The sequence below is a fragment of the Gossypium hirsutum genome, chromosome D08 (assembly GCF_007990345.1).
Source record: "Gossypium hirsutum isolate 1008001.06 chromosome D08, Gossypium_hirsutum_v2.1, whole genome shotgun sequence".
Classification (NCBI taxonomy): domain Eukaryota; kingdom Viridiplantae; phylum Streptophyta; class Magnoliopsida; order Malvales; family Malvaceae; genus Gossypium; species Gossypium hirsutum.
The window spans coordinates 66,509,425-66,525,073 of NC_053444.1; the positions used below are offsets into that span (position 1 = coordinate 66,509,425).

The 15,649-nt window shown below is 32.1% G+C and overlaps 1 protein-coding gene across 1 annotated transcript; it reads right to left on the reverse strand.

Moving 5' to 3' along the window:
- Positions 1–2,811: 2,811 nt before the first annotated feature.
- On the reverse strand, positions 2,812–9,402 carry LOC107909066 (zinc finger CCCH domain-containing protein 19). The gene is made up of 10 exons (XM_016836445.2): positions 9,106–9,402; positions 8,219–8,298; positions 7,908–8,095; positions 7,328–7,576; positions 6,846–7,236; positions 6,571–6,680; positions 5,981–6,040; positions 5,256–5,306; positions 3,421–3,491; positions 2,812–3,180 (listed from the first exon to the last, which is right to left on the reverse strand). Exons 1-10 carry the CDS (start codon positions 9,258–9,260, stop codon positions 3,024–3,026), a joined length of 1,512 nt encoding a protein of 503 aa, XP_016691934.1. The 5' UTR covers positions 9,261–9,402; the 3' UTR covers positions 2,812–3,023.
- Positions 9,403–15,649: the final 6,247 nt, after the last annotated feature.

The following is a 15,649-nucleotide window of genomic DNA, read 5'->3' on the forward strand; positions in this document are numbered from 1 at the left end:
TATGTCGGGTATATATTCATATTTGACACTCACATTCAAGTCAGAATCACATAAATTTAGAATAAAAGTACCGGAAATAAATGACAACTACAATACCTCAATTCTAACTTTATTTTCAATATCTTTTATCAACATAATCAACCAAAATTGATATTCATTATCATCTACGTAATCCTTTTTACAAGTCTTATAATAAATAATTTCTTATATCTAAAATAATAAATTCATCATGATTCGTGACTTCTTACCTTGCATATCTTTTCCGATGCTCGTGTTCTCAATAGTTTCCCTTCCCCCAAAACTACTCACACAATCAATGCACGTAGTATCGAGTATCACTATTGACGTATACAACCCATTATATGGAAATTATAGATTTGTTGAGTGATTGTGTTTCTCTCTCCTCCCTTGAAGGTCCATTTTCATATTTATTAGGTACGGTCCTTTGATGTGACGTACTAGGTTCAAATAGGTTTCATTCATGCCAACATGTATCCTCCCCTAATATCAGCACGTGTCCTCCTGGCATGGATTTGCCAGCATACTGGCGAACTGTTTGGTATGCAAGTTGCTAAGTAACGAGCTACATACCCATAAACAGTAATCGGTTAGGTTGATTTTAATCAGATAACAGATCGAATCAGGACGGATGATGGCTAGCACTATAACAAGAATAAATAACAACAATGAACATTCCAAACCTCGCAAATTCCAACCTAACATAATTTCAATGTTACATTATTTAAAACATCCATTAAAAAAAGCTGTACATATCAAGTATCACTGTCGACATTGCACGAGTGAAACTGCATGCTATCAGATACATTTCAAATGGACATGACAGTTGCACTCACGTTCTGCACATAAAAGAGCTACATCTTCACACACCTCACCACATTCACTGCATTCAAGGTAATACTTTATGTATGTGAGAGGGTGCGGATGATCCCCTTCTTCGTAGATGTTCCCGTTTTTTGATAAATAGATATTTTCTAAGAACACATTTCACATTAGCACAAATATCCCAAGTTATGCAATGATAAAACCAGTGCTTTGGATCCTTTTTTCACTTACAAATGTTACGGTAGTGATGTTTTGAATGATCACTTACCTCCGGATAAGTGAGTGAAAGAAAATATATATCGCATTTGCGTCCAGCTCTACTTGGTAGTCGAATACACCAAGGATCTACTGAATAATTGCAATCCTTGCAGCCGAATGCCGTTGTTATATTGTTAGCACAAGCACTGCATTGCCCGTCAAAATCATTATAGAAAAGAAGGGGGTGTTCATGTCCTGGACATGTTAGAGCATCAGGAGGAAGAGTTGCACATCGAAGGCAAATGTGCTCTTCACATTCATTACATTTATAGGCAAAGCCATTAGAAACGAACTTACATTTTTCGCATCTGAAAATGTAGTCTGAAAGGACAAGGGCAGATAATTGGCAATCATGATGCCAAATAGGCTTCATCTTTGGTAATTCGGCACACTCTTTATGAAGAAAGATTTCACACTGAGAGCAATAGCAGAATCAAGCCAAGATCGGCAACATGCACCCATCACAACATTTATCACTTAGAATTAAGTAGTGATTATGCTTGAAATGCTCTATTATCGTGGCTTCTCCTGCATCATTCCCGTTAAGAACATCAGTGGAGTTGAAAGATACATCAAGAGGTTTCTCATCTTCATCTTCTGGTGAAATAGCATAAAACAAAGATGAATCTCCCACTGCACAATTCACATGTCACATGCAATATGATATTGCACTTCGTACAATAATAACTACCGTATTCCATGTTGATCTCATCATGGCATATTACGTAATCCAATCTTCCAGAATCATTTTTGTCAAGGCAATACGTGTGAAAAACACGATGGCCATAAAACCTGCTTTTGATAATGCGAGGCAACATGATTGCCATTAGTGCCGCATCACAAATGATTGGAGCTTGTCTCAACAGCAAAGACAATTGATGTTGATGACTTATATCTTCATTGTGATGGTGTGCACATTGAACATCAATAGGCTAGCAAACTTACAAAGCGAACAACCACATGCAAACCCTCGTCGTTCAGTCATTTGACATATCTTGTAAAAGAGTTGTTCAGTTTCAAATTGTAGAACGAGAGGGTGCTTGCGATGACACACATCAGGAGAAAAGGTATGATTCGCTAATGGTTCCCAACACACAACGCAGCTAGTAACGATCATTTTAGTGAAAAACAATCATTTTAATGGAAAAAAGTGGGACATTTAATATTTTCAGCAATATTAAATGTCAAACAAAGCACATTTAATATGAAAGTTCAATCCGCAAGAGCAGTGATAAAAGAATTCCTTACATATTTTATCACAAAAATGGCAAAAGCACATTGATGGTGGTTTTTTCGACACAAATACTTCAGTTAAACCCAAATGTCAAACATGAATAATGAATATAAGACCGACTCAAAGCAACAAATCTCACAAAAAGGTTATTCGACTCAAACACCCCAAAAATTTTAGTTTTTAAAGCTCAACCATACAAGTGATTAAACCGGTCAAGTCACCAATTCGTCGATCCAACCAATCCGATTAAATAAATCACTAAAAAAAAAACTAATCCAATCAGAGTTTAGCCACGAATATGAGTCAACCAATTTGAAACCCCTCTAAATTGGAACCCTGACTGACTCCCAATCAAACCAATTCAACTGGTTGATCTAATCCAATTCAAACAACCATGATTTTTACAAGATTCTTCTAAATCATATCACACTACCATAAGCTTTGATGCCTAAAAAATATCAATTTTAGAAAAATGGTTCATCCAAAAGAATGCAGCCATGATTTTCCAGGTATATGAAGTTAATGTTATTTACAGTACAGTGTCTACAATCAACCCTGCAATTCATATAGCATCTAAATCACCATTGATGAAGACATAAAACATAATGAGGTTAGAAATCAACAAAAACTTGAATCAACAATCCAGTTTTTGCCATTAAGCTTCATTATCAGCTCGCTTTTGCAGCTTTCACAATCCGGTTGGGCAATCATTTCCCGAGTAATTCCTATCAGCAGTTCTTTTAACCTCGACTTCCTCCGCAATCACTCTCGGCAACTTTTGAAGTAGTCGCTGCTGTTCAGACGGTTTCTGCAGCATTTCCCTTTCATACAGAAATCGTTCCAACGTATAAAACCAGGTAGAGTTAAGGTAAAATTATTTATTGAAATTGGCACTACCTAAACATAAGTTGGAACTTAAAAGGGAGATACTAGTTTGAGGCAATCCATAAAAATCAATACGGAAAGATTCGATTTGCATCGTCCCGTAAGAAAATTCGACGAGAAGACTTCAATGAAAGACGTGTTCACAAATTTTATTTGCCAATTCAATAGCTATGATATGACACAACACCGTAAAAGGATATATGTATTTCCGTCCCTTCTCATGCGCAAAATCAATTTTACCCTGCAATTGAACTAATTCTCGCTGAATCCACTGCCAATAAAATTCCAAACAAGGCAAAGACAATTAGAGAAATCTATAATGGAATGAGACATAAATAGATGCAGATATTAGACTAACACGGACATCATAAGATTATTCAAATGACTATTGGTATTGAATCAAAAGCAAATTGATTGAATGAATCGAGTTTTCATTAATCATGAGCATTATCATTGCAGCATACAATAGAACAGATTATATCATGCAAACATAAAACTGAACATGCTTTTAAATATATAACATAAGGGCGGAAAAATCTAAGATGTCCATAATCAACACCAGGGATTTAAATTGCGGTCGCGGTCGCGTTTTCGGTCGCGTCGCGTTTGTCGCGGTCGCGGACATAACGGACGCTATTGCAGTCACTGCGGGTATCGCGATCGTGATTTTTTTTCAAATTCGCACAACTTATTGTAAAACATAGTAATTATAATTATAATTATAAAAATTCACTTTTAATGATTTTAGAATGTTTTCTAGCACTTATAAATCTTTATTAATATGATATGAGAACACAACTTTATATATGAAGTCCATGTCATATTAAAAATTGTGTCCAGAAATTTATATATATATTTAAATTTAATAAAGAAATTTTCAAATAATTATTTTAAGACAAATTTTAACAATGGATAGGTGGATAAAAGCACAATTTACATGCCTATTTTCTAGTGGTTAAAATGGACGGTGGCTGCCCCTAATTAATGAGTAAAACAAGAGTCAAAGAAGAAACAAAACAGAGCAGCATGCCAATTGCCAATAAAGCCACAAACAAAAACAAAAACAGAAAAATTAAAAGAAAATGAAACGATTCTTTCTATTCCCTAACCCTAACCAGTAGCCTCCAAGGCTCCAAGCCTCCAACTCATCAGACTATCAACAAAAATGGCCGAATCTCTACTGCTGTTGAAACTTGAAAGTGTGAAAAACCAGGTAAAGGAATACTGGCTTAGAACTTAGAAGGGCTAAGAAAGAACTGGAAGAAACCTAGAAGTACTTCGAAGAGGAAATAGATGGGTTTGCTTTTCAGATTCAAGTCCTCGGCAGTTGGCTCGGCTCCTTGCTTTCATCTGCTGCTTGTTGTTTGCCCATATATAAGAAACAGAATTTCATATTTCTTTTTCTATTGGTTTTGAGTTTTGATTACTTTTTTTGTTTCTTTGACTTCTTTTTACTTTTTTTTTTATTGAAAGCTCTCTGATTTTGCACTTTGCAGGTGGGGGAATATATTCCCTTTTGTTTTTCACTGTTTCTGTCGATTTTTGTTTGAGGGGATGACTTTTTTTTAAAATTTACTGTAACGGAAAATAACGGGAATAGCGGCCCGTTATTGCCGCAATTGGCCGTTACCCGTTAAGTTGCGGCCGCGACCCACCGCTATTGGCGTGACTCCGCTTCACACCGCTATTTTCAGCAAAAGCGGTTTCGGACGGTGCCGCTACCGCTATATAACGGCCGCTATTCTGATATCGGCCCGCTATTTGAATCCCTGATCAACACTTCCCCCTCCCTCAATAGTCGCACGTGCATGCATGCATATACAAGGACATAAACAATAACCAAATTTGCATGAGAAAACACTAGAACATTCATTTATTAGCATTGCATTTGTTTCCATATTTCAAACTGCAAGTCCCCAAAAATAATAAAGCAATATAGAGACAACATACATGGAATCGAAATGCAAATAAAAGTTAAAAATGTATAGCATTTCAATAGAATATCAAGAGAATCAGAATAATTACATATACTTACATGCTTTGTTATATCTTCATGCAGACTTTTGGCTTTCTCTTCGAGCTCCACCTGTCAACAAAAATGTTCGGATTAAGCTTCTGAATAACCTTTCTCCAATTGCGATGAATTTTTAATCAATCCAAATTCAATATGTATTAAGAGAAATAAATAAGAACCCATCTTACAAAATAAACTCTCAAACTTTGCCATTTACATATGGCTTTGCTTCAAGATAAAGTGAGAAATTTATAAAAAGACAAATTGGAAAGTAATAAAATCAATGAATATCTTACACTTAAATGGTTTACACATGAAACCCACATCCGTAAAAGGAAAGTATTTAATCGTTCTCTTCAACCGAACTTAAAATCGTAAATTGGCAAGTGTAATCATATATAAGTAAAGAACCTAGGCATTCATAACCCCAATCAAAATGACTTTTCACAGCTGCCTCCTCCGAACTTAAAATGACTTTTGCTAGGTTTTCATTTCTCATTCTTTAAGCAATTATGGATCCTTGAAACGTATTCTTTTTAAACAATTTTAAGCACAATACTTTCACCAATAACTTGAATACCATTTTATTCCATTGGATTCATTTCCTTGTAGTTCTAAGAACAGTAACCTTCCGAGAACATAGAGTGGTCATATAAACAAACAAGCAGTAATCACTCATAAAAAAAGGTTATTGGATAAGTTGTTTCTAGGAAAGTAGGAGTTTCTCGTGTAGGAGCAAAACTTACAACAGTAGGTCTTTTGATAATACCATCTTTTATCCTCTGTTGCAGATCTATGCATTCTTCCTGTTAACACAACATCATGCAACTAAGCATACAATGCAGGAAGTTACCAAAAATCACAATAATATCATATCTCATTAGGAATGAATTTAAGATGAACATATCGACTCCAAAATAGCATAGGAACAGATATAATCGGTATGCGACACAAGGGATAACTGATACAGCAAGGAAGCTCAAGCAGTTATCTGAAATCTGTGAATCAAATGTGGGAAAATAGTGCAGATGAACGCATACACACTCAAAAACAATGTAAGCAAAAAGAGGTGTTATCATGGGAAATTCACTCAATGCCGGTACCATCTAACTGTTTATAGAAAGCCAAGGAAATTCCCTCGGTAAATTTACGAGACTCCACATGCTTGAAACATACAGAGATATATTGCTGGAAATTAAAATTCAAGTAACTTTACTGCTATGTTTGAGAAATGAATTTGAAAAATAATCCTGAATGTTACATTTGTATGTGTTTTACATCAATATTCGACATTTTGGAAAAACGACAAAAGATAAATCCCCTTGACATTTATTACCTCTGAGATGTCATCATCATTAAGCATGTCGATAGGAATATCAACCGGCATGCAAGAAACCTCGAGGAGAATCCCCTTGTTGCTCTCAGCATTTGAGGTTTTCTTTACGCCTGAGAAGTAAAAGATAAAAAATTGCAAAAATTAACATAATCTTGAATCGTTTACGAAACAAAGATATTTATAGCTTAGATTTAATGCAAATAAGGATAAGGTTATAGCAAAAGACTACATAACGTTAAGAGTAAAAGATTATCTATTTTCATATAAAAGAATACCAGTAACTAGCAAAAGCTGAAAAGAAGTCATCCCCGAACAGTTTCCAGGCTTTCTCTTCACTCTAACAAAACTTCCCACAACCTTTTCTTCAAATGTATCAGGATGCATCAACAGCTCCTCCACTAAGCTCCTCCTTAAGTACACAAGTTTGATATTTTCAACAACTACAGAAGCATAACAACTCTTTCGGACCGCATATTCCACCTTGATAGGTACTTTATAGGGGGTCAATGTTCTCGGCCTCTTGCATTCTGAGATAATTTGTTCATCTTCATTCACCGAACGACTTTCACCACCATTCCGCTTTCCATCCAATATCGATGGTTCCAAAGTATTAGCAAAATGACTTTTCAAAAGATCACATATTTTGTTCTTTGGTTCCCGTTTCTTCTGAAAAAAGAGAATACAAATTTGCATCAGAAAGCATTCCTTATGAGATCACAGTGAGAAGCTTTGAACCCTGTCGAACATATTCTCTTACCCGAGACCTCTTTATTTTGTCAAACGAATCATCTGAAGCGTAATCTGAGCAGTTATCAGCATCCGATATTGAGATTACATCATCTTTATCTTTGTTCTTATCATAATCCGAGCCACTGTTATAGTTCTCCCTCTTCGAATAAGCATGATGTAAATCATCAAAGGTCAACTCTTCTTGCTCCATTATTATCAACAAATATTCTTTAAACAAGAATTCATCCGTCGTTGGATCTTGAAAGTCTAGCTTCTCCTGCAGATAAATCCGAAAAATTCAAAGGCCCATTCTCCCGAAAACAAATAGGAGAGAGATAAAGCGCATAATTAACAGAATAGAGAAAACAAAATTATCGATATTCCCATCGTAGCCTTGCACCCATTTCCCTAATCTGCTTCCCGATTTCCTTTTCCTTACTCATTAATCTTCTACACACATCAAATTCTATCTACTAAAAAAGAGTTTCATGATCAAAAAGCCTCCGAATATTAAATAACATGGCATTTACAAAATTCAAAGAAAACATGCTAAAGCCAAAGAGAAGGGGGAAAAAGGTTATGAAGCCATTATTAATCGAGTTGCTTACTCCTTCGGAGTCGATTTCTGCATTCTTTTCTGCAAGCAGTGCGAGCTCAAAACATGTTTTGCATAGTCCTTTGTCCAACTTAAGACGCACAAACTCATATGCCCAAACACAGAGCCTACAGACAGAATCAGGGCAAGCGAGGCAGTAAAACTGAGGGGGGCCACCACATTCAGCACAAGAATGCCTGTCTGGAAACACAAATAATCGAGACCAACATTAAACAGCAGGTCTAAAAGGAATCCGATATGTTATAACAGTGCAAATCACAAGTATATGTAGCAACTGTTGGCAAAGAGGAAGAAAAGACTTACGGCAGATCCAGCTACCTTCAGACTTCAGTACTTTATTTTTCTTACCAATGCAGCTGGGGTGATAAGCCTTTATACAGCCCCTGGAAACAAAGAACACAACGAGTAACGTATACATACATTATTAGGGAATCAGAAATAAGAATCTATATATCGACACACCATCTTAACAATAATACATATTACGTTACCGAGATTTAGGGTGACTGACTTTCACATACAAATATGATCAACTTACACCCCATACCCCTATCCGAATACTTGTCAAGCATGGATAAACGAAAAATCGGAGTAGTACAGATTATCTATGACCAAAATTCCAAATTCGAAACCAGCGTAATAGAAAAGCACGAAACTTATTGTACTTATATGAAGTATTCAAGCTGCATAAAAGAAAATCCAACAGCCATTTAAATCCGCCATACTAAATGAAAAATAAAAACACATTCAAAGAATTCAACAATGTGAGAACTCTTAAAACAAAGTTTTCTAACAATCAATTTCACTGTTAATAAATTACATGCTTCTTAAGTTTTTCCCTAAAGATGACAAGAATAAATTACCAACGGTGCATCATTAACAATACTATATTAACAAAAGCACTTGTTTTTCTTTTTCCTTTTCCTTTTTTCCTTTACCTTTAATCTTCTTTCGTTTTTCATTTTCTTTTTCCTCTTTTGTTAACTTTTTTCCCTTTCTTTTTCCACTATTTTTTTCTTCTATTTCAACATACAACACAAAGATATAACCCAAATCTGAATGTTTAGTTAGAACAAACAAAACAAACCCAATAATTCATTGATCAAAAGCAAAAGAAAAACCCTAAAACTACCCAGAAAAACCCTTCCAAAAAAAAACGAAAATTTTACTTCAAAAGAAAAGAAACTCACTTGTGATCGCAAAGAAGCAAGTTCCCACCATCTTTACAAACAAAACACCAGTCTTCTGCTTCTTCTTCTTCTTCTTCTTCTTCTTCTCCTTCTTTTTCTTCTTCTTCTTTTTCTTCTTCTTCTTCCACTATCTGCTTCCCTTTGTCTTTGCTCATTGTCAAAAAACTTCAATGTTTCTTCAAAGCTGAAGCGTAGGAGGAGGAGACAGTGTGCAGGCAGTGTTAAAAAGGTAAAATCTTTGAGCAATTTCAGTCAAAGAAGGTAAAATAATATGATTATTATTGTCAGGTATACTCTGACTCGAAATTTAAAAAACTTTTTTTTTATTTTAATCGTCCAAAAATAAATTGGTGTTAATATTATATTTGGTACCAGAATTTGGCTTCAAATTCAATTTGGTATTTAAGTCTTTTTGTCCGAATTTAAATCTAGTTTTGACTTTAAAGTTCACTTTTGAATTTGAGTTTTTCAATTTGATATACGAGTTTTATTTTAATTAAGTACTTAAGTTTGGTTTTAATATTAAATTTAATACTTTAATTTTTTTTTGTTCTAATTAAGTACCTTTGGTTTTTTAGTAGAATATGCATGTTAATTATTCAATGGACCAAATGATGCTATTTGTTCTAGATACCAAATTGAACATCAAAGCCAAACTTAAGCACCAAATTAAGATAAAAAAATTAGATATCAAATGATATATTAACCTAATAATTTTCTTAATACAATGAAAAGACATACAACTTCAAGTTGTCATCAAGAAACCCGAGTCAAAAAAGATAAAATAATAAAATTATTAATTTTATAAACATAAAACATGTAATAATTTACTGATGAATTTACATGTGTTGATATTAATCCTATCTTCTAGATTTATCCCTTACAAAAAAATTCCTTAATAATTTTTTAAATTTTTAAAGGGTTAAAATATAAATTTTACAATTTTATTAGCGATGAAACAAGGGACTGAAACTCAAATTTTCCAAACCAAATGAGTCCCAGACATCTACCTACCTTTGGTTCGCGGCTGCCTTAAATTATGTATTTCAAGTGTGTTGAATGTTGAATTCAATTTTGATAACTTAAAATATTTGTCTGTTAATTAGAATTTAATTGTTTAATTTATTTTAATGATTGACATTATTGGTTAATTAAACAATTAAATCCTAGGCATTTGTATGGCCAAGCAAAAAAAAAAATCTTAAATACTTGTTATAAGATTATTTATTGATAAGGGGAATAATTAATGGTGTTTGTCTTGATTATTGAAAATGTAAGAAAAGATTGGTCGTATGGCGATTGTTGTTAACTATAACCAATTTATAACTGAATAATGAAATTTATCTTTGCATCGATAATCATACCATAAATCAAAATTGAGATTTTACCTTTGACCAAACTCTTATCATATTGGTTTTCTTATATTTTAATTGTGATCTGTCTTTTAACATTTTTATTTTTATTTTTAAAAACTTTCATGAAAAGACAAACGTGGTAGCTAATGCCTTGAATAGAAAGCCATTTACAACTTTGAAAGCAATGAATGCTTAAATGAAATTCGAGTCAAATGAGATATTGATAGCTGAGTTAAAAGTAAAACCAACTATGTTACAAGCTGTGAAAGATGAACAAGTGGAAGATGGCAAGAAAAACGGATTTGAAGTTGACAATGAAGGGAGCATGTGATTTTAAGGTGGATTATGTGTAACTAGGGTGATGAACTGAAACAAATAATACTTTGAGAAGCTCATTGTAGCATGTTTGCTATGCATTTTAGAAGTAATAAGATCTATCATTATCTGAAACCCTATTATTGGTGGAAAAGAATGAAAAAGGATATTATTGAATATGTTTCCAATATTTTAATTTGTCAACAGGTAAAGGATTACAATTCCTGAATGGAAGCGAGAAAGAATCACAGTGGATGTTTTGACCATATTTTTAACCCCATATTTGTGCTTATGTTAATGATACTTTGAATATATGTTGGGTTGTTGCTTGTATTGGAATGATGATGAGTAGTTGAATCTATGGTGATTAGTTGATGTAAATGTTGCATGGTCAGTTTTTGGTACAAGGACTAAATCATAAAAAATGAAGTAAATTAAATAAACTTCAAAACTTAGAATTGACGCCTTTGGGGGAAAACATAGATAGGTGAGACCAAGATGAGATCCTATTGAGCACCAAATTGGTTGTCTCGAGTTAGTTTGGTGAGGTCGAGAGATAAATCGAACTAAATCATCTAATTTGGTAAAATGGTGTTTGAGAGGTAAAATTGAGTCAATTAAAAGTTTAATCTTTTTAGACCCCTAATCCAAGGACTAATCAGCAAAATCAAAGTCAACCAACCGATGTTGTTTATTGAATTGCTAATTGTTTAGTTTTATCTATTTTGCAATTTAGTCATTTTTAATGTTAGGTAATTAATTAACGTAATTAACCTCAATTATAAATTGTCGTAATATAAGACTCAGCAAATAGTTAGCTAGACTTTTTGGTTGCATATTGGTTGCTTAGGAATCACTTATCCCTAAACTCTAGTAATGCAACAAGAGATAGGCCTAAAGTCCACTACTTTACTAGGATTAAGGGACTTAGGCATAAGAGTTAGTAAAATTTGTTTAAGTTATAATTATATCAACAATTTCAATCAAAATCAATTATTACAAGCGCTAAATTAATAACTAATTCAACAACTAATTAACCTCAAATTAACTTACTATAATCAAAATAAGCTTAAAGAAAAACATGCACATTTATGTAAGATATAATTCAAACTTAAGATGTTAAAATTCTAAGAATCTCAATCTTACTATCCAGCTAACACCATAAAATTTATTTCTAAAATAGAAAAAATGTTAGTTGAAGTTACCAAACAAATTAAATCTACAGCTAAGATATATCCAGCTCATTTCCTACATATTTAATGTACAATTAATTACATACCATGTATATATTCAATCTGGATCCTTTTATATGAATGTTGTATCTTATAAAAGGAATGAATGTCAGATATTAGATTTTGTATTAAATATTTACCATATTTATGTAAATTGTATGAATTTATTATTCAGCTTTTTTTTATTTAAATCATTTCGCTAATTTTTATAAAAATGTCTATTTGATGAGAATTTTTATAACAAAAATTAAAAAATTTTAACTAATGAATTTACTAAGATATAAATTTATAGATATCATTAAAATATTTACATTAGGGAAGTGTAAAAAAATATTGCAATTTATTTTATCAAATTAAAAATAATAAAGTATTTATAGATTTTGAATTTAACAAAAATAAAATAAAGCAATGGTTTTAAAAATCACAATTATTCAGTAGAATCTTTTTCTTTTTCTTTTTTTACTTAACTTTTAATTTGATATGATATAAAAATAAATAATGTATTTTTTTAATTAGTGAAAACAATGTAAATATATCAATGGAAAAGTAAATTTTAAAAAAAGCATTTGTTATTTCTAACATTATTATGTGATAATTAGAAATGTCTATTATGAACTAATCTCAAAACTCGAACTTAAATCTAAACATCGAACCAATGGATGTGATCATATAATGTTAACAATTAAATTTCAAAGAGACTTGAATAAGTAATTTGAAATTAAGTTTATTTATAATGGAAACTTTTAAAATGCAAATTGCGAGAATTAAAATGATTTTAACCATTAATCAAAATAAAACAAGTAAGACTCAATCTCTTTCTTTTTTTATTTTCATTTTCATTGGGTAATTGAAGTTTTAGTGTGAATTTGTTTTTATAATATTTACTTTATTTTTTTTCTTGAAAAAAATAGAATGGAAAGCAAGAGATTAAGGTTATTAAGATTAATCAAATTGGATATTAGATATTTGTTTTTCTTGATTGAAAATTTGGTCTAATCATTTCATTATAAAAAAAATGGGATTCTCAATTGAAATCAACTAAGAAAAAAAATTTCCATTTTTTAGAATGAAATGGTTGACCAATTTTTTCAATCAAGAAAAATAAACACCTAATACCCAAATTAATTAATCTTAATAACCCTGATATCTTGCTTATTATTCTATTTTTTTTCAAAAAAAAAGTAAATATTATCCAATTATTTTTATCCTTGATACTTTAATTACTTGTGAAATTAAAAAAGAAGATAAAGATCTAGTGTTGTTGGTTTTATTTTAACAATGTAAGATAAATACAAAACCTAAGGCTTAGGACCATTTATCTTGATTCAATGGCTAATATAATTTTTGTTATCACGATTCTTATTTTAAAAGTTCTCACTATACTTGCCACCCTAGATTGTAGGTTTGATGACAAATTTGGCCACTAACGTTTTTACATGTTTTGTCAAAATGGCCCTAATTGTATTTTTGAGCCTTTTTTGGCTATCGACTTTTTTTTTCAATCTATTTTTTCTAATAGATTTAATGAAAGTACAGTTAAAAAAGTTAACAGGGATGATGTGGAATTTCATATGTGGAATATTTTTAATGAGATGTAATTTATTACTTTGATAACCCAACAAGCTAATTATATGTGAAAAATAATAAAATAAATAATACATTAAATTAAAAAATCTTAATTTAAAGAAAATAAACGTAATTATCTAAAAAAATTAACTCAATAGAAAAACTTATCCGTAAACAAACATATGAAAGATTTAAACTTTTTGAAATAAAAGAAAGATTGAAACCTTGAATTTATTTATTAAATTTGTTAGATAAAAACATATTAAAAATAAAAGTTGATAGCCAAAAAAGACTAAAAAATACAATTAGGACCATTTTGACAAAACATGCAAACATTAGTGGCAAAATTTATCATCAAGCCTGGTTTATATAAGGAGAGAACTACTTACTATCATAATTTTGTATACAATAAATATTTTAACAATTTAATTATTATAGTTATCAATATAAACTATAAGGGTAAACAATACCAAATGTCAATAAACTATTACTAAGTTTATATTTTAGTTACTTAACATCAAAATTTTATAAAATGATCAATGAAATTATTCAAAAGTCTTTATTTAATTCGTTGAATTATTCGCAAGTTTTTATTTTAGTTATTGGGTTGTTGAGTTTTTTTTTTAAACTAGCTAGCAAGTTCTAAGCAACGATTCGATGATCAATATAATGAATCAGTATCCATCGACAAGTGGAAGAACATATCTTAGATCCAAATCAATCCGGGGGTTAGTGTCAGAGATCAAAGAAGAAAGTTGTTTAGATTTTGGTTCATTTGTGACATTCGAAGCTGTTTTATGAAAAAAAATTGAATTGTAGAAGAGAAGATGAATGAGAGTTTTTTATTGATGCATGCAGTGCAAACAAAGAAAGCCAAACAACAACGGTTTTAATACCCTAATTACTTAAAATGAAAACTTTCAAATAATTCAGTGACCATTTTATAACTTTTTGAAGTTAAGTGACCAAAACGTAAACTTACTAGTAATTTAGTGACATTGAGTGTAATTTACCCTAAATACATTCATGCATGTATTTTTAGTTGATTCATATTAGATTTGCTCATGGGTTGGGCCTCTTGCCAAGGGTCGCCTGAGAATTTGGAGAGTTTGAACAAAATATAGGGCCCCGAAAAAATGGACATTGGGTAAATTTTAAGGCACACTTTCTACATGGGCCAAGTCTTGGGCAATATTTTTTCCCGAGCTTGGCCCGACTTAACCCGAATATATTATATTATAAAAATTATATTAATTATATATGTAACACCCCTAACCCGTATCCGTTGTCGAAACAGGGTTTAAGAGCATTACCGGAGTTTACAGATCAATCTCAGATATTTTATATTACTTGACATTCATATCAGAAATTAATCATATCGTCCCTTATATGAGCCATCGAGGCCCAAAACATACATTAAAAACAAGTCGAGACTAAATCGGAATCTCATGGAATTTTTCACAAAATTTCAAAATCTTTCCAAGGTGCAGGGGACACACGCATGTGTGGTCAGGCCGTGTGGCTCACACGGCCAAGTGACACACCTGTGTCTTAGGCCGTGTGGTATTTGAAGTAGGGCACACGGTCGTGTCCCCAGCCCGTGTAGCTCTTTGACTTGCAATATATTTAAGTGCAGGGGTCACACGGCCAAGCCATACGCCCGTGTGAAAATACCTGAGCATTCTGTTTTGAATTTTTAATATGCAAGGGACACACAGCCATATCACATGCCCATGTACTAGGCCATGTGTCACACACGGCTGAGACACACGCTCGTATCTCTGCCCATGTGGACAAAATAAAGCAATTTCTAAGCCCTATTTCTCAACCAATTTTGTCTTCCACCTACATCAACACTTAAACACATTCTCAATCCAATACAAGATATTTAAATCAAGCCAAAACCAAGTCATATACATGATATTTTCATTACTTGTATTCATAAACTTTATTTTACCTAATTGATCAAATTCATCCATGTACTTACCATCATTTGACATTTCAAACACACATCAAGCAATATTTAGATTATTTACACATCAAAACATACCAAACATAAGCCATTCAAATGGCTAT

Excerpts from the sequence above, each read along its gene's own strand:
- LOC107909066 (XM_016836445.2), bottom strand. The coding sequence starts at position 9,260 with ATGAGCAAAGACAAAGGGAAGCAGATAGTGGAAGAAGAAGAAGAAAAA. Across the intron at positions 7,577-7,907 it reads CAGAAATCGACTCCGAAGGA|GAGAAGCTAGACTTTCAAGA; the intron begins GTAAGCAACTCG and ends ATTTATCTGCAG. Across the intron at positions 3,181-3,420 it reads GAGAAGGGACGGAAATACAT|GTTGGAACGATTTCTGTATG; the intron begins ATATCCTTTTAC and ends CTGGTTTTATAC.